General features: G+C 46.6%; 1 protein-coding gene across 1 annotated transcript in view; it reads left to right on the top strand.

The window, feature by feature from the left end:
- The window catches only part of COL6A3 (collagen type VI alpha 3 chain), a 63,666-nt gene that overhangs the window by 26,082 nt on the left and 13,685 nt on the right, over positions 1 to 23,899 (top strand). The window contains exons 8-38 of the mRNA XM_087731972.1: positions 1,731 to 2,351; positions 3,489 to 4,088; positions 4,683 to 5,285; positions 5,712 to 6,314; positions 8,094 to 8,440; positions 8,840 to 8,918; positions 9,264 to 9,409; positions 10,808 to 10,900; positions 11,336 to 11,389; positions 12,426 to 12,497; positions 13,450 to 13,476; positions 13,594 to 13,638; positions 13,744 to 13,797; positions 13,980 to 14,042; positions 14,447 to 14,512; positions 15,197 to 15,250; positions 15,900 to 15,935; positions 16,447 to 16,509; positions 16,819 to 16,881; positions 17,606 to 17,668; positions 18,345 to 18,407; positions 19,214 to 19,264; positions 19,795 to 19,830; positions 19,936 to 19,998; positions 20,141 to 20,203; positions 20,818 to 20,850; positions 20,957 to 20,993; positions 21,101 to 21,112; positions 21,275 to 21,768; positions 22,427 to 22,526; positions 23,030 to 23,728. Coding sequence (XP_087588098.1) covers positions 1,731 to 2,351; positions 3,489 to 4,088; positions 4,683 to 5,285; positions 5,712 to 6,314; positions 8,094 to 8,440; positions 8,840 to 8,918; positions 9,264 to 9,409; positions 10,808 to 10,900; positions 11,336 to 11,389; positions 12,426 to 12,497; positions 13,450 to 13,476; positions 13,594 to 13,638; positions 13,744 to 13,797; positions 13,980 to 14,042; positions 14,447 to 14,512; positions 15,197 to 15,250; positions 15,900 to 15,935; positions 16,447 to 16,509; positions 16,819 to 16,881; positions 17,606 to 17,668; positions 18,345 to 18,407; positions 19,214 to 19,264; positions 19,795 to 19,830; positions 19,936 to 19,998; positions 20,141 to 20,203; positions 20,818 to 20,850; positions 20,957 to 20,993; positions 21,101 to 21,112; positions 21,275 to 21,768; positions 22,427 to 22,526; positions 23,030 to 23,728 — 5,403 coding nt within the window. The remainder of the gene's footprint in view (positions 1 to 1,730; positions 2,352 to 3,488; positions 4,089 to 4,682; positions 5,286 to 5,711; positions 6,315 to 8,093; positions 8,441 to 8,839; positions 8,919 to 9,263; positions 9,410 to 10,807; positions 10,901 to 11,335; positions 11,390 to 12,425; positions 12,498 to 13,449; positions 13,477 to 13,593; positions 13,639 to 13,743; positions 13,798 to 13,979; positions 14,043 to 14,446; positions 14,513 to 15,196; positions 15,251 to 15,899; positions 15,936 to 16,446; positions 16,510 to 16,818; positions 16,882 to 17,605; positions 17,669 to 18,344; positions 18,408 to 19,213; positions 19,265 to 19,794; positions 19,831 to 19,935; positions 19,999 to 20,140; positions 20,204 to 20,817; positions 20,851 to 20,956; positions 20,994 to 21,100; positions 21,113 to 21,274; positions 21,769 to 22,426; positions 22,527 to 23,029; positions 23,729 to 23,899) is intronic.

Here is a 23,899-nt window from a genome sequence, read left to right as displayed (position 1 = left end):
AACGTCAAACCTCCACCTTCCTAGTAATAGTTTAAGCCTTTTAAATCTCCTTCAACTCAAGAAGGATACAAATGTCAGCTCATTCCCATGTTTTGTGTGACAGCCTTTCATTTACTTAAAGCTTGCCATGTGCGTCTTGTCTCGGTCCTCATGTCACCAGCTGTGTACCCAGCTCATTCAACCTTTCCTTGTAGATCTTGTAGGTTTTCTACTTTTTTACCCTCGTCTCTCCAACTTCAGCCTGCTCCAGATGACGAGAGCATAACAATGGTGTCCCCTGGTCATCTTTTACCCCATCCTTTCCATGCGGAGTCATTGCCCTTCCCGTATTTGTGCAGCTTCTGCCTGAACATAGACTAGTGCAACTAGTGCTCTTGAATTGCATCCTCCCTTTTCAAATAATTTCTGTCTTGTCAACATAATTTTCAATCCCTTTGACCACCAAGTACTGTGAATAATTGTGCTAATTGCTCACAAATAGCTGCATTCACCTACGTTCCCTAGTATTCTTGGCTAAAAGAGAGCCACCTCATAAAAGTACCCATATTTTTTTCTTTTTTATCTGCTACCCAGAGACTTTAGATAGGACTCTCTTCCCCTGCTCCTGAACTTTAGAGGAAGTGTATGAAACTGGGATACACCAGTCAATGCTCCCTCTTCCTACCTGTATTGCTCAACACAAACTATATTAATATTCCTATGCATTAACCCATTAAGTTTCCAACATTCCTCTTAAATAATAAACTTGATCTGAAGTGTGCTTTAAGACTTCAACTGCCCTTGTTAACTCTCTATATGTCTAGCATTCATAAGCAGATATTTAAGATTTTCTTCAGAGGGACAGATCATGCTCCTGCTTGTCCTGCTTGACCATGCTATAAACAAGCCAACGGCACTTTTGGGGATGCCATCCATCAGTTGCTGTGTTTGAGAGGCAGTGATGTTTTCTGCTTGGCTGAGCCAAAGCTTTGAAATTCTGTTAGTCAATAGCAGAATGCATCAACGGTTCTCTGATCTTTGACATTTCATAGTCTTGTTTTGTTTTTTTTTTTTTTTAAAAAAAAGAATGTTTGGTCACAATTAACATTTTTTTGTGCTTGAAGTTAGTTAGGGGAAAAAAAAAATTCAGTGTCCAGCATTTTAGAAAAGCATTTCAGCATTTTCAGTTGGATGTTCTTTCCAGCAAATCCTTATTTTATCGGAGCATGTGCAGGATTATTTATTTCTAAGTTCAGTGATGCCTCAGAAAAACTTTTCTCTCCCTCTCTTCACCAGCTCCCTGTGAGCACCCTCTCTGCAGTATGCCATTTAGTTCAGAAACTCAGTTTTCTCTAGGAGCAAAAGATCTCTGATGCCTCAGACTCCTGTTGCATATTGCAAAGCCATGTGTCAGCTTCCCAGCTCCCTTGGGAGCAGACAGCTTCTCCCAGCCTCAAGTAGGAGATGGCACCTGGAGTCCCTTGGCACCCTATTTCCTGTGGGTCTATGATTCTATGACTTGGTGGGTAAGGCATGGCATGCATTGCACTGCAGTTTCCACCGACTTCCACCCATCTGCCTTTTCGCCAGGGATTACATCGAATGGCAAAGGAAGCAAACCACCCGTCCTGACACCTCGCTTTCCCCTCCCCGAGCTTTTGTACTCCTTCGGTTCAATGTATGCGGAGAATAATAATCACTGCAAAAGAGAATCTCACTTATTCTCCCCTTCCCTTACTTGTCTCAAACAGTAGTTGAGAGAGGTGAGAAGAAGGATGTGGTGTTTCTAATTGATGGTTCGGATGGTGTCAGAAGAGGTTTCCCTCTACTGAAGACCTTTGTCCAAAGAGTTGTTGAAAGCCTGGATATCGGTCGTGACAAGGTCCGTGTTGCTGTTGCACAGTACAGCAATGTCATACAACCAGAGTTCTTACTCGACACCCATGAAGACAAAGCAGATCTCATCAGTGCCATCCAGGAACTGAAGATTATGGGAGGATCTCCTCTGAACACTGGAGCAGCCCTTGACTATCTCATCAAGAATGTGTTCACAGTGTCGAGTGGCAGCAGGATAGCGGAGGGCGTCCCACAGTTCCTGATTCTGCTGACCGCTGACCGGTCCCAGGATGATGTGAGGAGGCCCTCGGTGGTCCTGAAGACGAGTGGCACGGTGCCCTTTGGCATTGGGATTGGAAATGCTGACCTCACAGAGCTGCAGACGATTTCCTTCCTCCCAGATTTTGCTATCTCTGTGCCTGACTTCAGCCAGCTGGATACAGTGCAGCAGGTCGTCTCGAACAGAGTCATCCGGCTGACCAAGAAAGAGATAGAGTCACTTGCCCCTGATCTGGTTTTTACATCACCCAGCCCAGGTGAGAAGATGTTTGTGTCTGCACCGGGAGCCAGCGGCAAAATATGATGTTTAGTAACATCATGGTTGCAACACAAACTGAGAAAAGCAAAGATGGTCACGGCTAAGACTCCAAGTCCATCTTGGTCTCACTGTTGATGTACTGAGGGTTGGTAGGAGCTGTGTAATTAAGCTGAGCCACCTTTAAGCCCAGTCCCTCAAGGTGGTCCATGTTGTATCCACATGGCAGACCCACAAAGTGAATACTATGACCTTAATCTTATTTTAAGTTGATGGACTTTAAGTCCATGCTATTCCTCCTGGAATGGAAATTGCGTTATTTAGATGCTACAGGGACACCTTCCCATCACTATAAATCAAGGTTAGCTTTCTGCTAAATGTAAGACCTGCTGATGTGTCTTACATTTGCCACACTCATTCACTGGGGGAAGGGAAACTGGAAGCGGGCATCAGGAAAAGGATCAGATCTTCCATTTCCGGTCTCGCTTGGAATGAAATCCAGCCAGCATATGCCTGGGATGAAGGGTACCCACCCCAGATCAGTCCCTTTGAAGTCCACCAGCCTATTGTATCTGTTCCTTCTCTTCAGAGCCAGACTGCTTTTCTCCATCCCTATTTAGCAGCGTGGTATTCAGCGATAATTCAGGCTCCAACCTGAATTACCACTGTAGAAAACATTTTATTAGGAAGCAAAAAGTCATCCTGGAAAGGCAGAAGTTGAAAGAATAATAGGATAGAAGCTTTCCTAGAGGACAAAGACAAAGAAAGAGGGGTGGTACTGAGTGTAAAACAACCCCATGCTGCCTGGCAGCCTGCCCTGAGCATCACCAGGCTACATTTCCTTGGGTGGAGATCCCACAAGGAATGATTGTTGCAGGTTTCCTCTGCTCCTTCTTTCTTCCTTTGCTCTGGAGTTGCTGTTCTTGCACAGCCTGGGGATGTGCCTAGCAGATTGATCCTGTCTCTGGGTTGAACCCAGAGCTGCCTGCTGGGGCTCCCAGGAGATATCACAGGCAACAAAACAATGAGTATCCTCCCCATGGCCAAAGGCATGGGTCAGTGATGTAGATGATGAACTTAGCTGCTTTCCATAAGGAATGCCTGATGCATCTTCTGACTGCTGCCTTCTTTCCTGCAGTGGGTGTGAAGAGGGACGTTGTGTTCATGGTTGACGGCTCCCGCTATGCCGCCCAGGAGTTCTACCTTGTCCGTGATCTCATTGAGAGGATAGTGCAAAACCTGGACGTGGGCTTTGACACCACTAGGATTTCAGTGGTCCAGTTCAGCGAGCATCCCCACGTGGAGTTCCTGCTCAATGCCCACTCCACCAAGGACGAGGTGCAGAGTGCCGTGAGACGGCTGCGGCCACAGGGTGGCCAGCAGGTGAACTTGGGGGAGGCCCTTGAGTTTGTGGCAAAGACCATCTTCACCCGACCCTCTGGGAGCCGCATAGAGGAGGGCGTCCCTCAGTTTTTGATCATCCTCTCCTCCCGCAAGTCTGATGATGAGTTAGAGTACCCATCACGCCAAGTCAAACAAGTGGGGGTGGCACCTATGGTGGTAGCAAAGAATGTGGATCCTGAGGAGATGGTACAGATTTCCCTTAGTCCTGACTATGTATTCCAAGTCTCCAGCTTCCAGGAACTACCCAGCCTCGAGCAGAAGCTCCTGACTCCTATTGAAACCCTGACTGGGGACCAAATCAGACGGCTGCTGGGAGATGTGCAACTCCCCGAAGGTAAGGCTCTGTCAACACCAGCTACCTCTGGGTTGCTATTCAAGTAAATGTTGCTCAAATGAGTAAATAACTTTCCATCCCTTCTCAATAAACCGAAGTTTTCCTTAGTTAAAAGCAAAGGTGTAGCACATGTACAGTTTTAGACAGAAACTTTTAGATATGTGGAAATTCTACCCAAGTACCTAAATACATTATAACTTAAGATTTTCAAGTCAAATACCTAAAGACATTACCTATCTTGATTTTCAAGTCAAATACCGCAACGCGTACAATTGCCTATTCCCATTTAGGAAAGAGATACAAATCTGGGACAAAACAAAACTGAAAACATTGACAAATCCACAGAAGCCTGTTAATGAATGAAACATATAAGGCTCTGAATAATGCATGCTTCAAATATTAGGTAGACTGTTAACAGACGCATGCATACTTGCACACCAGCCCTTTTGGAGAGGCTCCCCAAAGCACCATGCTTAAAGTTGGCTAGAATACACCGTGCAGTTTTACATCTGCAGATAGCACAGAAATCCTCCAGCAAAGCTTAAGCAAAGACTTGGCACACAAATAATTTCCTCTCTTCTTGCTTCCCTGCAGATGTTTCTGGTGATGAAAAGGACATAGTCTTCCTTATTGACAGCTCCGATGGTGTTAGGCCCGATGGGCTTGCTCACATTCGGGATTTCATCAGCAGAATTGTTCAGCAGCTGGAAGTTGGGCCAAACAAAGTGCGAATCGGCGTGGTGCAGTTCAGCAATAACGTCTTCCCTGAGTTCTACCTGAAGACCCACAAATCCAAAAATGCCGTCCTGCAAGCCATCCGCCGCTTGAGGCTTAGAGGGGGGTCCCCCGTGAACGCTGGCAAAGCCCTAGACTATGTGGTGAAGAACTACTTCATCAAGTCTGCAGGGAGCAGGATAGAAGATGGAGTGCCCCAGCACCTAGTTGTCATCCTCGGAGACCGGTCCCAGGATGATGTGAACAGGCCTGCTACCGTGATCACTTCAACCAGTATTAAACCTCTGGGTGTCGGAGCCAGGAATGTGGATAGGGGCCAGCTTCAGGTCATTACCAACGATCCTGAGCGTGTGCTTGTGGTGCAAGACTTCACAGGACTCCCAACTTTAGAAAAGAGGGTGCAGAGTATTCTTGAAGAGCTTCCGATACCTACAACAGAAACCCCTGGATTTTTAGGACCTGGTAAGACTGCTGTTCACCCTGTAGGCTTTTCTGGACAGAGCAGAGACAGAATGTGTATAATGTGAAAATGATTCTTTTCTATGCTCAACATAATAACACCTTTTGATTCCCAACTGTTTAGTCACATTGCTTTAAAAAAGACTTTGAAGAAGGTCTTGTTGAGCATGGGAAAGGATAGAATTAAATTTGAAATGAGATGAGGGTGTCTATCACAAAAACAAGTAATGTTATATCAAGTATAATAAATGTGTTGTATAAAACCTTTCCTCTTGTATGGATGTAAAGTCATGCCAAAGACTGATGAAACTAAAAAGGTAGAAAGAAGAGAGAAACACAGTGCTACTTCACAAAGCACTAAGCATCTTAAATATTATAGATGCCACAAACAATTATTAAATAACTGTGTTTTCTTTGTAATCTTTTCAGGAGGTAAAAAGCAGGCTGACATTGTGTTTTTGCTGGATGGCTCCATCAATCTGGGGAGGGATAACTTCCAAGAAGTTCTCCAGTTTGTCTACTCTGTGGTGGATGCCATTTATAGGGATGGTGACTCTATCCAGGTAGGACTGGCCCAGTACAACTCAGATGTCACAGATGAGTTTTTCCTCAAGGACTACTCCACCAAACCTCAGATTTTAGATGCCATCAACAAAGTCATCTACAAAGGTGGCCGAGTGGCAAACACCGGCGCAGCAATCAAGCACATCCAGGCAAAACACTTTGTGAAGGAGGCTGGCAGCCGAATCGACCAGAGGGTGCCCCAGATCGCCTTCATCGTCACGGGGGGGAAGTCCTCAGATGATGGGCCGAGTGCCTCCTTGGAAATCACGCAGAAAGGTGTCAAGGTATTTGCAGTTGGTGTGCGAAACATCGACCTGAAGGAAGTCAGCAGGCTGGCCAGTGAGAGTGCCATGAGTTTCAGAGTGTCCACAGCTCAGGAGCTGTCTGAGCTGAATGAGCAGGTCCTGGTTACGCTGGAAGCTGCTATGGAGGAGAAATTGTGCCCAGGAACAACAGACATTACAAGAGGTAAGCACTATCCTTTCATAATGTGCTCAGGTCATTCCCGATGGTGGCTTTTAATACCCAATATGTTTTGATGGACTTGTCCAGCTTGCTCTTGTGCTTTGCCTATAGCCTGAGGTGCAGCATGGGCTCAGATCTCCTCCATGAGCATGGTGGTAGGCTGCAAGCTGCCTGTTCATGTGCTTCAGCACGTGAATGACTGGTGTACCATGGCTACAGAGGTGCAGTTGTGGTGGAATAATTTCAGATATGACAGGCAGGCACTAAATCACTGTCCTCCTACCACCGCATTGGAGGGGCTCCTTTATTTAGCTGCCTTTAGACTAAATCTCACTACCTTTCTCCCTAGATGTGTAGGCATGTGATGCCAGTAGCATGGTGGCAGACCAACTTATTTAGTGCCAAAACAAAAAGTGATGGTCCTTGTTTTGCCCACTGTGTTTATAAAAACCTAATTGGACTCCTCAGCCATTCAGTCCCTGGCATGCATGGTGTGCTGGAAATCAGAATTTCTCTTGCCAGATCGTCCAGGGTGCCCACTTGATCTCATGACAGGTATATGAGAAAAAGCTAGGGCACGAGTGGTTGTAGTTTAAGGTAACATTGCCTTAAAAAGGGATCCCATGATTTGGCTACTTAAAGTGAGTAAGCTAACTGGTATTGCTGTCGGACCAGACTCCCAGCAGCTGGTTTAACTTACTACAGTACAGCAAGTCCTACTCCCAGCACAACTGAATGCAGCTCAGCCCTCTGGCTTTTGAGCAGAGGCGTCTCCCGGACCTCTGGAGAAGCTGAAGGAGAGCCACAGCAGCCTTGAGCTGAGCAGCAGCTCCAGCCGAGACAAGAAACTGAGTGCAGGGAAAAGCAAACTGCTGGTGGTGGTAACCGTGAGTGCTTCTTGAGTGCAGCACCAGTGTGATTAATACCACAGAAATTTCAAACACCTCCCTGCTTGAGAGCCCATGTAGCTGCAGGAGACGTTACATCCAGATGAAAGGCATCCAGCAGCCTGATTTCTCTGTGCTCCAGACCAATCAGCAGCTCAGTGGCTGCAGGGTGGCTCCAAGCCCACACTAAATATTCCTGCAGAAAGGCAGATTGTGCATGACCTCCTGATCTTGAGCTGAGCAACTTCATTGCTTCTTTCTGCGCTAATTCCCAGCTATCCCATACAAATCCTAGCTACGCCTTTTGGGGACTTGAGATCAGTTGTCTGGTTGTCACCTCCCTGTACGTCCCCCTGACTGGAGGACAGTTGCTTCAAGCACATGCAGAAGGTGCATCCATACTGTGCCAGTACTGACAGGTTTTCATGCAGTGGAGAGAAAGCAGCAGCCTTGGCTGCCTGATGAAAACGTAAAATTCTGTTAGACTTCATTTAGTAGGCTCATCCCAATGCTAAGCAACAATTCCACAGGAAAAAAATTTAAAATAAATAAAATGCGTATTTTCCCAGGTTATCATTGCTATGATGAAAGGAAGCCTGAGGCAGTTGTGTATCAAAGGGTGGCAGTTCTTGATGCAGAGAGTGTCTTCTCTAACAACTAATAGAATAACTAGGAAAGTCATTACTTGAAAAGCAATTGTTGTATTGCTCAATGGTGATCCTCTCCTCTCCTCTCCTCTCCTCTCCTCTCCTCTCCTCTCCTCTCCTCTCCTCTCCTCTCCTCTCCTCTCCTCTCCTCTCCTCTCCTCTCCTCTCCTCTCCTCTCCTCTCCTCTCCTCTCCTCTCCTCTCCTCTCCTCTCCTCTCCTCTCCTCTCTTTCTGCATTTCCCTTTCAGATTGTGACTTAGATGTGATACTTGGCTTTGACGTCACGGATGTTGGGCCCGGCCAAAATATATTTAATTCCCAGAGAGGTCTGGAGTCGAGAGTCGAGTCCGTGCTGAACAGAATAACGCAGATGCAGAAGATCAGCTGCACTGGCAACCAGGCGCCCAATGTCAGGGTAGCGATCATGGCCCAGGCTCAGGGGCAACCTGTGGAGGGACTGGACTTCTCTGAGTATCAGCCTGAGCTCTTCGAGAGGTTTCAAGGCATGCGCACCCGTGGGCCCTATTTTCTCACGGCGGATACGCTGAGGTCCTACCTGAACAAATTCAGATCTGCGCCCTCCGGCAGCACCAAGGTTAGTCAAAACTGAGGCCACTGGGATGGTGTTGGCCAGGAAAGGTGACTTCTGATGTATTTCAGTTGGCAAAGCAACTGTAAATTCATAATAAATTAAATAAATTTATTCATTAAATAAACAAATTCATTGCAGCCAGTGCCCAGGAGCACTGGTTGGCTGAAAACTATTGCTTTCCAGGTTTTCCCTGCTCATAGTTTAGGAACAAACACCTGCATGGTACGATATACTGAAATCTGGCACAGAAACGCAAAGCTTTGTGGCCTGGAAAGGGTGTAGCAGTTCCCCCATCTCCTCTCAGATGAAACGTCCCTTGGAAAAGGCCCTTCAGATTGCACATTGATTGTGTTTCTCACCTGAAATATTCTGGGTCTTGACATAAATTTATTTCTCTCCCAGGTCATAATCCATTTTACTGATGGTGCAGATGACTCAATAGATCAGCTGGAGGCTGCTTCATCTGCTTTGCATACAGAAGGTAACTTTTTTACTCTTCAAGGCAGTGATTATAGTCCACATTAACATGTGGCCCATTTTACCACCATTTGTCATGAATCCACCAGCTTTTGATAGTAATGAATAAGGATTTCATGATTTCTACACGCATTTGCTGTTCTTTGCCTTCCTGTGATATTTAGCTAACTGCTGGCACCTAAGCGTGGGTAACTTGCACTGAATGTGCTTGAAGATGCTTGTTCTCGATTGAATAAGCACCATTTGCAATTGAAGAGGCAGATAAAGACCCATCCTTACAGAGGAGGGTGTGCAGGTTTGCAGAGCACCTCACCCCATCACACAGCCCCTTCTGCTTCCCCCCTCTCAGGTGTCAACGCTCTCATCTTCGTCGGGCTGGACCAAGTGAGCAATTTTGACAAAGTGATGCAGCTGGAGTTTGGTCGTGGGTTCACCTACAACAGACCGCTCAGAGTTAATCTGCTGGACTTGGATTTTGAGCTGGCAGAGCAGCTCGTAAGTAACTTGGCACAGGCAGTGCTGCCTTGTAATGCTGGAGGAAGGCCGATGGCTGGATCTCCTGTGGGGCTGAACCGTGGCTGAATTACACCCTCTTGGCTCTGGTCCTCTCCCCTCCCTACCTCACGTCAGCTCTTTTTACAGATGCCATGGCAGATAAAGTTAAGAGCAGCTCATGGCGCTGCCCAGTCTCGTACCACTCCTGGAGAAGCTGTACTCCAGCCGAGGCTACAGTGCATTAAGCACAATGGGATTAGGTCAAATGGGATGAGATAAGATGCCATCAAAACTGCCATGCCAAAAAGCCCACCTTCAGCCTATATTTATACATTTTTTTTTTTTTTTAACCTTGTGGGTAATGCACTGTCATGCCTTGTCAGTGCTAAATCTCTTGCAGAAGCACTGCTTTTCTAGGTTTCTTTCCCTGAGTTGATACACTGCGTGTATTTCAGATTTGCTTTTAACAGATGAAGGAGTTATCCTTTCTTCTTCATAGATTTACTTCCCTCCCATGTATGTAGTCCTTCTTGAGTTCATTGAGTTAATTTGCTATCAACCTCAGTATGCCCAGTTCCTCCCAACTTCACATCTGCTACCAGCATCGTTAAGCTCCTTTTCCAGTAGATTTAGTACGACTGGGCTTAACCACCGATCCCTGTAGTAACCTTGCTGGGCCCTTCTCTGCAAATCAAAATGCAGCCACTTGGGAGTGAACCTTGATTTTTGGGATAAGAGCTAGTCTTCAGTCCATCCCCAAGTAATTCAGTTGCTTAGGAAAATTCTTTCAAAATGTAAATGTGCAAAGCTGGCAGGAAATGTTTGCAGCCAGCAATGTACTTGGCAAAGAAAGTGATTTTTTTTTCTTTCTATTGGATGATGCAAAACCAAGCTGTGATTTCTCTGCATCCATATCTTTTTTTTTCCTTTTTCTTTTTCCGCTTTTGCTGTGTGCTCGCAAATTGTTCTGCAGGTTGCTGGTGAGCTACTCACTGCAATGATTTTCTTGTGGCCTATTCCACAGCCTGGATTTGTTTCTTTGGAGATGAGATTGCTCTCTTCAGTGACAGGCACTGCTCTGAGGACTGATCTCCTACTAAATGTTCTCTACGAATTCTGCCCCACGCAGTTCCCATTTAAACCCTCGCGTTTGATGACCAAAAGATAACATTGACTGCTGCTTCCTAACCATGCAACCTAACCACTCCTAATCAACACACCTCTTTCTCCTACTGTCATGGGTGTTTCAAGGCAGAGAGACCCCAAAATGCTGCTGAACTGACGTTATGCTTGGCACAGGAGCAATTGCACAGACTCAGAGGCTTGCAGTAGTTATGGTGCTGGGGCTCTGCCAGGTTTCTAACACTTTCCCGTTGTGTCATGTGCATTTTTCTGCAGGACAATATTGCAGAGAGGACGTGCTGCAAGGTGCCATGCAAGTGCTCGGGGCAGAGAGGGGACAGAGGTATGCCGGGTCCCATAGGACCAAAGGTAGGTCACTTCATCTGGGAATGAAGGGTCCCTGTGCAAGGTCAGTGTCCACCACGGTGGTGATGGGTGGGTGACGTGCAGGCTGTGTACGTTGTAATGGGTGATGCTAACGGGGAGGTCATCTCCACTTACCCCCCATATTAAAACTGGCCCTGGGCCATGCACAGTGGTTGAGAGCTGCTCTTCTTCCCTTTCCTCACAGCCTCTGTGTTGTAAAACAACCAAGGGGGCAGGGATGAGTGGCTGGAAGGAGGGGGTGAAGTGTCTTGTGAAACAATTTAGGGATGTCAGAGGGAGATGGTTTCTCTCATTAACTTGTTTACATGGATGACCAAGCAGCTGCTTTGTGCAAATGTAGGAAAATCTTGAATATCAATTTAGAGGGAGATCACAGAACTATGAAAGAAATGCAGAATCCTCTCTGTTGTCTTCTAGGGTGCCACGGGTGATCTTGGCTACGGAGGCTATCCTGGTGATGAAGGAGGACCGGTGAGTGATTGCCCCTGCTCTGCACAGTATTGCTCAAACTGGGGACCTCACCACAGTGAAGCATTTGGAGGCTTTTTCACTAAATATTTTCTGCTGGGGATGTGGGTGTGGATTACATGAGAGAGCAAACAGAACTTTGTGTTTCCCCCACCTGATGGCCTGAGTTGCTGGTCCCAGCTGCTCCTGGGAGAAGGTCAGTAAGGAGCTCCTTGAGAGCTGGAGAAGGCATGACAGGGGGAATAACTCCCATTATTTGATGTGACCCATCTCTGTGCTGTTCCTCCAAGGCAGGTGGGATTGTTTGCAGCTGGTCCCAAACACCTGTGAGCAGGGCAGGGTCATTATGAACACAATAAAACCCCCAACTTCATCAAAGCTGTAGCCTATGCCAAAGTTACCCATACCAAATGCAGCTGAAAGATTTGAGTTAGTCCAAGAATGGGACCAAGAAGGGGTGTTTCTGTCCATCGCAGTGGCAGACAACATGAGTCTCATGACTTCTTACTAGCACTGTTTCATCCAAACTCTTACTTCATGAATCCCACATCACCCCTGGAATAAACAACTCCCCACGCATCACGCCCAGGAGGTGAAGCCGAGGCCAAGGGGCTGACAGTGCTCATCACTTTTCCAATAGCACAGGCAGGGGCCAAATGCTGCTGTCAGATACCACATGCGATGCAATGTTTTCCTGGGGCTTTAAGGTCAGGATGGAATTAGACATCTATGCAGACCTCTGAGGGTTTTGTCTTGCCATTTTATTTTTGAAGGAAAGTTTTACAAAGCTCTTTCATAGCTGAGAGTTTGGGAAGGATGTTTCTCTCTCAGTGGTGAAGACTTGCAGTTGGTCTCTACATGAGGAAGGTTGTGGGCAGGAGATGGTGGGGTGGCTGGGCATTGACCTTTCAAAACCTGATGCTCTGTTTGCTCCTGTGCTTCCAAGCCACTGCCTGTGCTTGCTGATACCTGCAGTTAGCTGAAGAAATGAGCTTAGCAGGCAAACCCTGACCATTGCATTTTCCCCTCCATGCAACAGGGTGAGCGTGGACCACCAGGTGTGAATGGGACACAGGGATTCCAGGGATGCCCCGGGCACAGAGGAACCAAGGTACGTGCAGAAGGAGCCTGCATGGAGCAGACCCAGAGTTCAGCTGGTGGGAGTCCACCAAAGGCAATTCCTGCTGCCATAGGATGTCACACAACAGCCACCAAGTACACTCGAGTGGTGGTGTCCACCTGGCCAAGCACCAAGGCTTGTCATGGTTTTAGCATTGCTATGAAGAGCAAAAGGGCAACACAGTGACCCAGGCTCAATCTGCAGACAAGGCTGATTTATTTTCTGCAGTCTGGCTCTAGGGGAAAGATGTGAGAAGAGATGGATTTGTTCTTAACACCAAGAAGTAGCATGTGTGTTTCTTGGTCCAGGGCTGGGATGGTGTGTAGATGAAAATCTGCTGTTGGGGAGGAGGGAGAAAAGCAAGCCATGGCTGCTGCTTAAAGAGGAACCTCGAGCAAATGGTTCAGGACAGCAGCCACGCCACAAGCTAGAAAAGGTGGTGAAGTGTATAATATTTATGGGAAATATTCAGTGATATTAAGGGGATGTTTCCTATAATTTGCTCTGACCACAGGATCCTCTGGCAGGAAGCACAGGTGTGCATGAACCAAGCCCATTAGTTTCAGCTGAGATAATGATTCTTTGTAAAACCTGTCCAGCCTTGGACAGCTGCACCAAGACTGGATCTGGATTCTTATAAAAATGGGTGCAGGGAGAAAAGAAAGTCAGTGGATAAAGACTAAGGAGTAAGCTATTTTATTGGATCAGGCGGTTAAACCTCGTGATGCACTTATTTTATCTTGGCATGAGGGTTGAAAAGGCAGCTGAATAAGATTGGAATAAGAGAAATAAGGGGCAATTGAACCCTGGTGCAGCAAGCCCTGGCTGTCCGGTCCCAGTCCTGGCTCTGGGTCTGCCACCAAGCACAGCCCCCCTTCCCCACTGCTTCCCACGGCGATGAACCGGGCAAAAGCAGAGTAACTCCCTTTTCTGATCTCTTTAGGGTTCTCGGGGATTCCCAGGAGAGAAGGTATGGAGCTATTTCCTCATGCCATGGTGGTGAGCATGAGTATATGGAAGCATTGGTATCCCCCTCCCCGTTCCCCTTTCCTTTGGTGAGCATTTGCCCCTTGCCTCTCTTCTGCAGGGTGAACTGGGAGAAATGGGTCTGGATGGCATTGATGGAGAAGAGGTCAGTCATTTTAATGGCTTTTCTCTTTATAACGAGATGCTTCAGTAAAACATCTAAGAAGTTCCTTGAAAGCAGGAAATATTCTAAAATATTTTTCTTTTTTAGGGAGACAAGGGTTTGCCTGGCTCCTCTGGAGAGAAGGGTTACTCTGGCAGGAGGGTAGGCTTTTATCATGTTTATGACAGGGCTAAATGGTGTTGAAAAGGTGGATCTGAGCCAGGGGAGGGTGGAAAGCCATTACACTCCCCCTGGGGCTGAGGACCCGGGGAGACGTTCATGGTAGCAGGGATGCTTTTGGCAGGCAAGGGCTGCTCTCGCTAACTGTCTGTCTCTTCCCACAGGGTGATAAGGGAGTTAAAGGTGAACGGGGAGAACGAGGTGACCGTGGGCTCCGTGGAGACCCGGTAAATATTGCTAAGGCATCTTCCTGATTTTCCACTCACTTTCCACCAGTCCTGGGGGTCATCAGCAAGCACACACTCAGGCTTATTAAATGCTGCTTGACAGTGGCAGGTCCAGAAACAGAGCAAGGACTTGGAGATGACGTGTGGGTAACACATGCCTCTTGATACCAACCTGTCAATCACTCTTTCATTGTATTAAAAGTCCCCTTCCTCCTCTTCAGTATTATTATTTCTCAGTTGAAAAGCTATGTCTGTCTGAAAACACCAATAATACTTCATCTAACTCATTCAAAAAAGAAAAAAAGAAAAGAAATCTTGGTTCTGAGCTATAGTAGAGCAGTTTATGATGTCTGACTTTCATGTCCCACTTACACAGATGTTTCTCATTGCTCTATTGCTTTCAGGGAGATTCAGGAGCTGATAATACTCAACGGGGATCCAGAGGCCAAAAGGGTGAAATTGGACCAATGGTAAAGTTTCTTTGTTGTCTTTTGTTGTTTTTTGGTTTTTACAATAGGATGGGACAGAGAAAGTAAGAACAAAGGACGCTGCCAAATAGGTGCAGGTTTCTTAAACTCATTGTGCCTTGTCAGATGGAATATATTTCCACTAGAAAATGCCATTGGTTTGCAACCAAAACTTTCTCTGAGAAGATGGCAGTTTAGAAGATGTTTTGTGTAAAAAGTGCTTTTTTAATTATTATGATTATTTTACAATGCCTTTTGGGATATTGTCACTGAAAACATCTTTGTACTTGGAAATTAACTTCATATGTTCTTGCGGGTCATATACAAAAGCAGAGAACTGTTTAGATGATACCAAATCTGAATGCCCTGATTCACCTGAAACCTTTGAAAAAACCCCCCACATGCTCCTTGGAAAGTTTCAAAACCCATTTGTTTTCGTATCAGCTCAGAATAAAAATGAATCTTAAAATGTCAGAAGGCATTTCGCAAAGAATGGGAATGTCAGCTTGCGCTAGCTCAGAAACTTAATGAAAAGTCTCTGTGAGTTGTTAGAAGGATTTCCACCAATGCAGGAATATTGAGTAACTTGTGTGAGAGCACAAAAGGACCCATTTTTTGAGAACTGAATCTATTTTTCCAGTGCCTGCTCATCTCAGGGCTCTCACTTGAGTTTTGCTTTTCCCTTAGGGAGCACCAGGACCGGTGGGGCTGGGTGGCGAAGAAGGTGGAGTCGGAAGGAAGGTGAGCTGCCAGACCCACAGTCAGCGGGGGTTGAGCTTAGATTGACAATAGCTTTTTCCCTCCTGCCTTCCCATGTATTTTGTTTCACAAGCATCAGGAGTTCAACCTAAAAAAAAACCAAAACAAACCAACCCTCAAAAGGAAAATGCCTGGTAGTTTGCTGGCTTGTACAGACTTTAAAGGTCTAATCCTGAATTTATTCCCATGCAAGTAACTCAGAGCTCAGATCAGTGGAGCTACACCTGATTTACTCTGGTATATGCATCTGCATTTGGCTGCTCGTTTTTAAAAGGCAAAAACCAAACTAGAGCTGGTGTAGCTGGGATGTCTGGGGATCTGTTCCCTGCTGCTCTGCTGCCACCGGTCCCTTGGGGCACGTGGCCCAGGGACTGTGGCACGCTCCTGCACGTGTGAGGGAGCAACTCACTTATGTGGGTGGAGGTTTGGGGGATGCAAGGAAGGAGAAAACATGCCAAAGTTTAATTTAAGAGAGCAGGCCATGTGGATTTCTCTCTCCCTCTCTCACCAGTAGTTTAAACTATTCAAACATAATTTTGGACTAGAAGCAGTGACACATGGATCTAAAAGCAATAGAGAAATGTGTGCTTACATACTTGTGTAACAAGTCTCATCGTTTCTTTGTTCACAGGGTATGACAGGACGAAGGGGACCCATAGGAGTTAAGGTAAGTGGTGATGGGGATGACACCTGGGGATTCTGCCATGCCACCAGCCAGGCAGCCACAACACCCAGAGGGATGGGCCGAGGGAAGACACATGCAGGCTTTGCTTCTTCCTCTCTGCCTCCTCTCTCCTCCAAATTTCCCTCCTCCTCCTCAGGCTTATCTCCCTGTATGCTCCTTGCTGGACTCGGTGCAAAACCAGCTGTCCACATGCCTGGGGCCGCCTGCCCTCTGCAGTGTTCCCTGGTCAGATACTTTGTCTCTGCATGCTGCTGGAGCAGTGTAATGAGGCCAAAGCATAAAGGAGATTGATGCCCATTGATCACAGGAGGCAAATTACCTTGCCAGTCCTGTGCTTGTTCTCTGCTATAACCATATTCTGCAAAAAAACCCAAACAATTGTTCTTTCCTGCTCTTTATGCATCTGTAAATGCCCTGAGATCTCCTTTCCATCCCCATGATGTTGACCACGTCCTCCCATGCTAACCTGCGTTGTCCTATTTTGCACTTCAAGGGTACCAAGGGCTCGCTCGGTCCAGCAGGGCCAGCTGGAGAACAAGGCATGAGAGGGCCACAGGTCAGTGAGCTTACAGCAAAATAAATGTCTTACCTCATGATGCCATTTTGTTATTTCATCACAGCCACTTCCTCAAAGAGTCTTAGCAGTGAGGACTGTCGGGATCTGGGTATTTTTGGGTGCGCTATGGCCTGGCTGTCCTGCCTGGGGACATCAAGCCTGTCACTGCATTCACACGACCCAAGGTGTGACGTGTTTGAAAACCATCTCTCGGGCGCTGTAGTGTTTGCTTTCCCTTGTGATCTTGTGTAGCACTGGTGTATTTCTGCCCAACTGTGTTGACACAGTCTCTCTTTTCTCCCTGTACAGGGTCCACCCGGCCAGCTTGGCACGCCAGGCATAAGAGGAGAGCAGGGCATTCCTGGACCCAGGGTAAACCCCTCTGCTGCTTCTCAGCCACTGACCCAACTGTGCCCAGCAAGAACATTTTCCTGAGCTAATAAAATGCAGCCAATGTGTCTTTCCATTCCCTCCGTCTAGGGCTCCAACTCTGTTTCACTCCTCTCTTATTACACACTCTTCCAGTATCATTCTCGTCTCAACTTACGCTGAAGATTTCTTGATCAAGAATTACAGAAGAGAAGGAGTTAAAAGCAACCATAAAGGGGTCAGGACTTCAGCGTTTGGCCCATTATGGTTTGCAATCTTAATTAAAGAACACCCCTGAGTGACTGGCAGGGCATCCTCCATGATGTTTCAACCTCTGAAGCAAGAGCACGGCCATCTCACATACTTGCTGGGGCCCCTCAGACATTTATTTCTCCCTTCTGCTGCATACCCCAGCAAGACTCATGGCCATAAAAAAATACATCTTGCATTTCTCCATCCTGAGCAGGACTTTGCCCCTCCTGCTTACACCTTTCCCAGGGGGGGTTCTTTAAGGACAATATAAGATGCTGCTGACATTTGCATTGGACTGACCTGATCCGTCAGCTCTTCCTAACTGTGAATTAGGCTTCTGAATTTCCTGAGGTGCTTTCAGAGGCACCAGCCCTAGTAGTTAATACGTGATTTCTATGGTGACCCAATCCCCTAGCTTTTGGCACCCAGTTTTCTTGACACGTTGCCAACATGCCTCTCCATGTTTCTGCTCCAGGCTGGTAGTGGACCACCAGGAACTCCAGGAGAGCGGGGCAGGATCGGTCCCCTGGGACGAAAGGTATGTCTTTGTGAGCATTGGGCATCAGCAACTAAAACAGCAATGAAAAGCTTCTGGGTAGAAGTGAGCTTAAAAAAATACTTGAGATGAACCTCTTAGAGCAAAATTAGCTCGTTTTCACTGGCTTGCACAGTGTGGAGTAGAGCAAGGTCTGTGCTCTGGTTGTTTCATTAGGCTCCCATTTCATTGAACAGAGAGGCAAAAGTAACTGAGTAACTGAGATTCCCAAGTAATTTTCCAGGGCAGATTCTCAGCCGATGCCCACATGGGAAGGTGGTTGTGCTGGATCGCTCCAGACCCTCCATATGGTTTTATCTCTCCAGATTCACACACTGGTTCATTTCCATGGCTGCTCCACTCTCCATTTGCACTGTCAAAATCCCCAGAGCTTGGGAGCTTTTATTTTTGCAGTGTTTATAAAAAGCAAACGCCAACCTGTGGTGGGAGCTGGCTGGTCTCCCATGTCTCATTGCTCAGATTTCCTGAAATCACCGAAGGTCCCACTAAAGAGCAAGCATTTTGTAGCATTGCTGGCTGTGTAGGTCCAGTCATGACTTTTTGCTGCAAGGACCACTGCAGGCTGGTCTATGTAAAGAAACAAGTGCTGATGGGGTGGGAAAGGCTCAGAGTTGCTTGGAGTTTCAGCAAATGCTTTAACAGATGCTCCTGTTTTCAGGGTGAGCCTGGAAACCTTGGACCCAAAGGGCCAAATGGACAGCAGGGCCCACGAGGAGAGTTGGTAAGTGTGGCCATGCACTCACGCTTTTAAGGATGCTGGGCTGAACCCTCTCCTGTGGCAAATGGGCCACAAGCCCTTCACAGCAGAGGGTTTAGCTCCCCTATGGACTTTGCATCCTCCGTAGTACAATATGAGAGAGGGAAATAAGCTTTATGTCTTCAGCTGGCATGAACATAGTTGGTAACGGTAGTCCCTTCAAGGAGGTGAATTATATTCACTTGTAAAGTGACTTTTAACATCTCAGAGATCAGTTTGCAGGGCAGAGGCTCTCCAGAATTGCTTGGCCTTGTCCTGGCTCATTGCACGAGGTATGGGTGGACACCCTGAGTTGACCCTGTGTGCTAGTCCAAAGTAACATATAAAAAGTATGTATGGACTAAGTAAGCACTTTCATGGGGCCTGATTCTCATTACTCTGTATAATGAGGAGCCAACTGAGGAAAAAACGGTTTGTGCAAAGGAAGGGAGGAAAAGCTTGGGTCAGACAGAGATAAAAGTACACCTCTGGCATTGACTGACCTCCTAACCTGTTCCCCATTGCTGGCTTCCACCTGGGTTTTACACAGGACTTATACTAAGCAGGTTTTAATTCAGATTTGTAGTTTTGGCACCACCTCTTTGTTCTTTGTTTCTTGCAATAATTTAATCTATAGAAGGACTTCTCAAAGGCATGTGGCATCAGTGGGTTCTGATGCTGCTGCTGAATCTGGTGCTGGATCTGTGAGCATCTATGATGCTGCTGGATCTGTGAGGTTTAAGCTATTCATATATTACTGTATATTAATGACTTTGGCTTTCCAATTTTAGGGTGATGATGGACGGGATGGAATTGGTGGCCCAGGTCCTAAAGGCAGAAAGGTAGGCGTATGCTCAGCATGCCCATCTACCAACATGAGTTACCAAGGACAAGGAAGTAGCCAAGGTCTCCAGGGCAGATGGGCAAGGGCAGAGCCTAGGTGAAGTCAGATACATACAGGAACAAAAATCAGCCCTGAGGAGAAAATCAGGCAAGATTCTTCAGACCTTTCCCCTCTGCATTTGTCTTGGTTTTGCCTACGTAAATCAGTTTCTCCAAGGAGGGAAGCATAATGTTTTTGTACCTTTTAGCCAGAGAGCCCCATGAATGTCTGTGGAACTTTGAAAACAATGCACCAGCATCTCTGACAGCTCCTCTACAGTTTAAATTAGCCTTAGAGGAGCAACCAGACCTTAAAAAGAGTGGCTACTTCCTTTTTTTTTAATCATATGAGGAACAAAATTGCAAAATGAATTTGCACTCTCCCTCTCTTTTCCCTCCATCATTTAATTCCTTCAGTTGTTACAGATCTGACTGCAGAATCAGGTTCATTTTCTAAAACATATTCAAATAAGCCTTTATGTTGTTTCAGGGAGAACGCGGCTTCATAGGCTACCCAGGGCCCAAGGTACAGTGCAGCCCATGAGCTATACATTCATTTTCCAAGCCATGTAGCCATTACCTATGGTCCTGTGCAGACTTAGAGCTATGGTTTGTGTTTTTCCCCAACCAGGGTGGACCTGGTGACCGCGGTGGTGCTGGAGGCCCTGGCCCTAAAGGAAACAGAGGCCGCAGAGTAAGTTGGAACATGACACAATTTTTTCCTTCTGCATGAACAGCCTGAAAGATGTACACATCTTTTCCCCCAAGTGTTGAGCCATGCTCCTGGGAGTCCTCCTGCAGATGTTCATGGAGACGACTTCTCTCTCTCTCTCTAGGGCAATGCAGGAGATCCTGGGACACCTGGTCAGAAAGGAGAGGTTGGATACCCCGGACCATCTGTAAGTGTTCATTGCATTGCTGAAAGAGCCTCTGGCTTCCCCTGTGGAGAGACTCCTGATTGCTTCTCTGAGAAATGTGGTGGTCTTTATTAGTGCCAGGGGTTGAATTGGGCGAATTCCTGTTTATTTTTCTTAGATGTGTCTCTCTAAATTCCTAACTAGCTGTTTGTCATTGATATCATTCACCCGTGCTCAAACTGCAACACACAGCAGAAGAGACAGGCTCTTATCAGGCACTGGGATTTCCCCATGGCAACATGCCACTTAAAGCTCCTTCTAGGAAGTTCTCAGCTCTCTATCATTTATCACTCCACACAGGATATGGTCCATGACCAAATCTTACTGGCACAGAGCACCCTAGAAAGGCCAAGGTGACTTGGCTCGATTTGCACATGAACTTAGAACATCGTAAATGTCCCTTTTGTGTTTGGCCTCAGCTAGGTTTATTCCTCACAGGGGAAAACACTTCCTCCCGTTGCTGAAAACACAACTGAAAACAGGCAGGTTTCCCCTTAGCTTCTGCATGACCTATGGTTAAACAATTATTCCAGCTGAGTTCATGGGACACCCTGGAAATACATATTGCACTCAATTTTACTTTATTTTTTAAACAGGGACTTAAAGGTGATAAAGGAGAATCCAGAGATGTAAGTGCGGCATCATTTATCTCTTGTTTTGAAATACTCTTTTGTTGGCTGTGTCACATATCTCTTTTTTTCCCTTTCTCCCTCTCTTCCATTTTATTTTCTAAAGCAATGTGCGCTTGTGCGGAACATCAAAGACAAATGCCGTGAGTACATCAGTGCTTTGCTAGTTCCCTGTCTCTACCCTTCTATGCCCATCATGTTATATGAATGGCACTGACCAAACTGCTTTTTTTCCCCATCTTTTCCACAGCTTGCTGCTATGGTAAGTCACCTTCAGTCCTTTAAACCCCAGTGTGACCGTGTGCCAGAACTGTTTCTCTCCCCATGTGTGCAGTATGAATGATTTACCCCTGCTGAGGACGTGGTCCTTGCACCCTGACAACTATTTGTGACACTATTTGTTCCCAATGCACATTTCTGGCAGGTCCCAAGGAGTGCCCTGTCTTCCCAACTGAGCTGGCCTTTGCTATCGACACCTCCTCGGGCGTTGTGAGGGATGTTTTCAACAGAATGAAGCAAACCGTGCTCAGAGTGGTCAACAACTTAACCATTGCTGAGAGCAACTGTCCTCGGGGTGCCCGGGTGGCTCTGGTCACCTACAACAATGAGGTCACCACAGAGATCCGCTTTGCTGATGCCAGGAAGAAATCAAGCCTCCTCCAGCAGATCCAAAACTTCCAGGCGACCCTGACCACAAAGCCACGCAGCCTGGAGACTGCCATGTCCTTTGTGGCCAGGAATACCTTCAAGCGTGCCCGAAGTGGCTTCCTGATGAGGAAAGTGGCTGTCTTTTTCAGCAACGGGGACACGAGAGCCTCCCCACAGCTCAACGACGCCGTGCTGAAACTCTATGATGCCGGGGTCATGCCCGTGTTCCTCACCAGCAGGCAGGACCCAGTTCTCACCAGAGCTCTGGAGGTTGGGGTTGTTCGCCCTTTCTTTCATTTTCTGCTCATGACCTCAGTCTGGTTTGCTGGGGATATTGGTGTCATTTGCTCCTACAGGCAGTGGTTGACTTCCACAGGCCTTTCAAGTGCTTAGCGCTGAGAAACCATTGCTAGCCAAACTCATCCAGCATGTCTGTTAGGAGAGAAATACAAAACACAACACGTGCTGTGAAATGCTACTGAGGTTAAGCTGAGCCATTTGTTTCCCAGACCATGGCTCCAGGGTGCCAGGTGTGGTATGAAACAGAAGAAAAGAAAGACCATCCCTATAGCAAGAAAGGTCTGACAGAAAGGCAAAGGGTGGGAAGGTTGAAGTATGGTAGCTTTGTTGGCAGAGGGAGAGCAGATGTACAGAGATTTAAAGCAAAAAAAATTTAAAAAAAAAAATCCCCAGACAAACATGCTGAGCACTGGTTCAAGTGCTTGAACCTTTTTTTGGAGTTTATGTTTCTAAACTAGTCCCGTTAACTGATGTTGGGGGCGTTAGGCTCCTCCAAATGGGATCCACCAAAAGCAGCGTGCTGAGTAGAGAAACTCTTAGAGTTGTGGATTGCCCTCCCCTACTTTGAGCTCAAAATAACAGAAGGCAGCCTTACTAACACCATGTTTTTCTGTTTGCATCTAACCAGATCAACAACACAGCCGTTGGACATGCAATTGTTCTTCCAACTGGCGGCAGTCAGCTGAATGAAACTATCCGGAGGATCTTGACTTGTCACATTTGTCTGGGTAAAGCATCCAATTTCTCCTCTAGACAGTGCCAAATCCTTCTGGTCGCGCAGCAGTCGGTTGTCAGTGGTGCAGAAGGGAAGCCCAGTTGGGAGTCAGCCCTTTTGCTGCTGAAGACAAGGGATTCATATTCTTAGGTTGAGCAGAAAACATTGGCATTGCGAATGAGGCTCACTGGGCGTTCTCCACTTTGTAAAGAGAAGCTCCTTTTTTGGTTGGTTCCCACTTTTACAGCCCAAATACCGATAGCTAAACACTCTAGAATATGGCCTTCTGCCATTTATGACAGAGTGCTTCAGGGATCCCTTTGGACAAAGGAGCACATAAAAATACTAAATACATAACTAAATGTGTTTTGGGATGAAATTACTTTAGTATCAAGTAGTGGACCAATGGATGTCCGTGGCTTGATAGTATTTCATATGACACAAGGGATTTTTACAATGACAAGGGAGGGTCATCTTCAGTTCCTCCAAGTGAAACCTCCTGTATTTCTTCCCTAGATGTGTGTGACCCTGATCCCGTCTGTGGTTTTGGTAGTCAGAGACCTGTATTCAGAGACAGAAGGGCAGCCCCAACAGATGTAGATACTGACATAGCCTTCATCATGGATAGCTCAGAGTCCACCACTCCTCTGCAGTTCAACGAGATGAAGAAGTACATTTCCCACCTCCTAAGTAACCTGGAAATCAGCTCTGAGCCAAAAGTATCTCAGCACCACGCAAGAGTGGCAGTTCTCCAGCAAGCTCCTTATGAATACGAAACCAACTCAAGCTTCCCACCAGTAAAAACTGAGTTTTCACTAACTGATTATGGATCCAAAGAGAAGATCATTAATTACCTTCACAACCAAATGACCCAGCTGCATGGCACGAGGGCTATAGGAAATGCAATTGAACACACAATGGCTCATATTTTCGAAAGTGCACCAAACCCTCGGGATCTAAAAGTCATAGTTCTGATGATGACTGGAAAAGTGAATAAACAAAAACTTGAGTACCTGCAGAAGGTTGTTATCGATGCAAAATGCAAAGGGTACTTCTTTGTTGTCTTGGGCATTGGCAGGAAGGTGAATGCCAAGAATATCTATAGCCTAGCTAGCGAGCCAAATGATGTGTTCTTCAAATTGGTCGATAAACCAGGAGAGCTTCATGAAGAGCCCTTACTACGGTTTGGGAGATTGCTGCCATCTTTTATCAGAAGTAAGTATAAAATCCTGTAGTCAAAGTATTATGGAAGGGGCAACATGTGACCTCAGAGGGGTTAATCTGCCAGGTTTTGTCTACCTGCCTGTTGGTTGGGTGGGCTCTAGTCTGACCACCTCTTTGGGCAGTGGGGCCCACTGAAGTTAGTCTCTTTTTATATGTTCTGTA

Source organism: Nipponia nippon, unplaced genomic scaffold, assembly GCF_047370975.1.
Source record: "Nipponia nippon isolate SJK-2023a ecotype South Korea unplaced genomic scaffold, ASM4737097v1 scaffold_5, whole genome shotgun sequence".
Taxonomy (NCBI): Eukaryota; Metazoa; Chordata; class Aves; order Pelecaniformes; family Threskiornithidae; genus Nipponia; species Nipponia nippon.
This window is presented reverse-complemented; position numbering and strand designations above follow the sequence as displayed.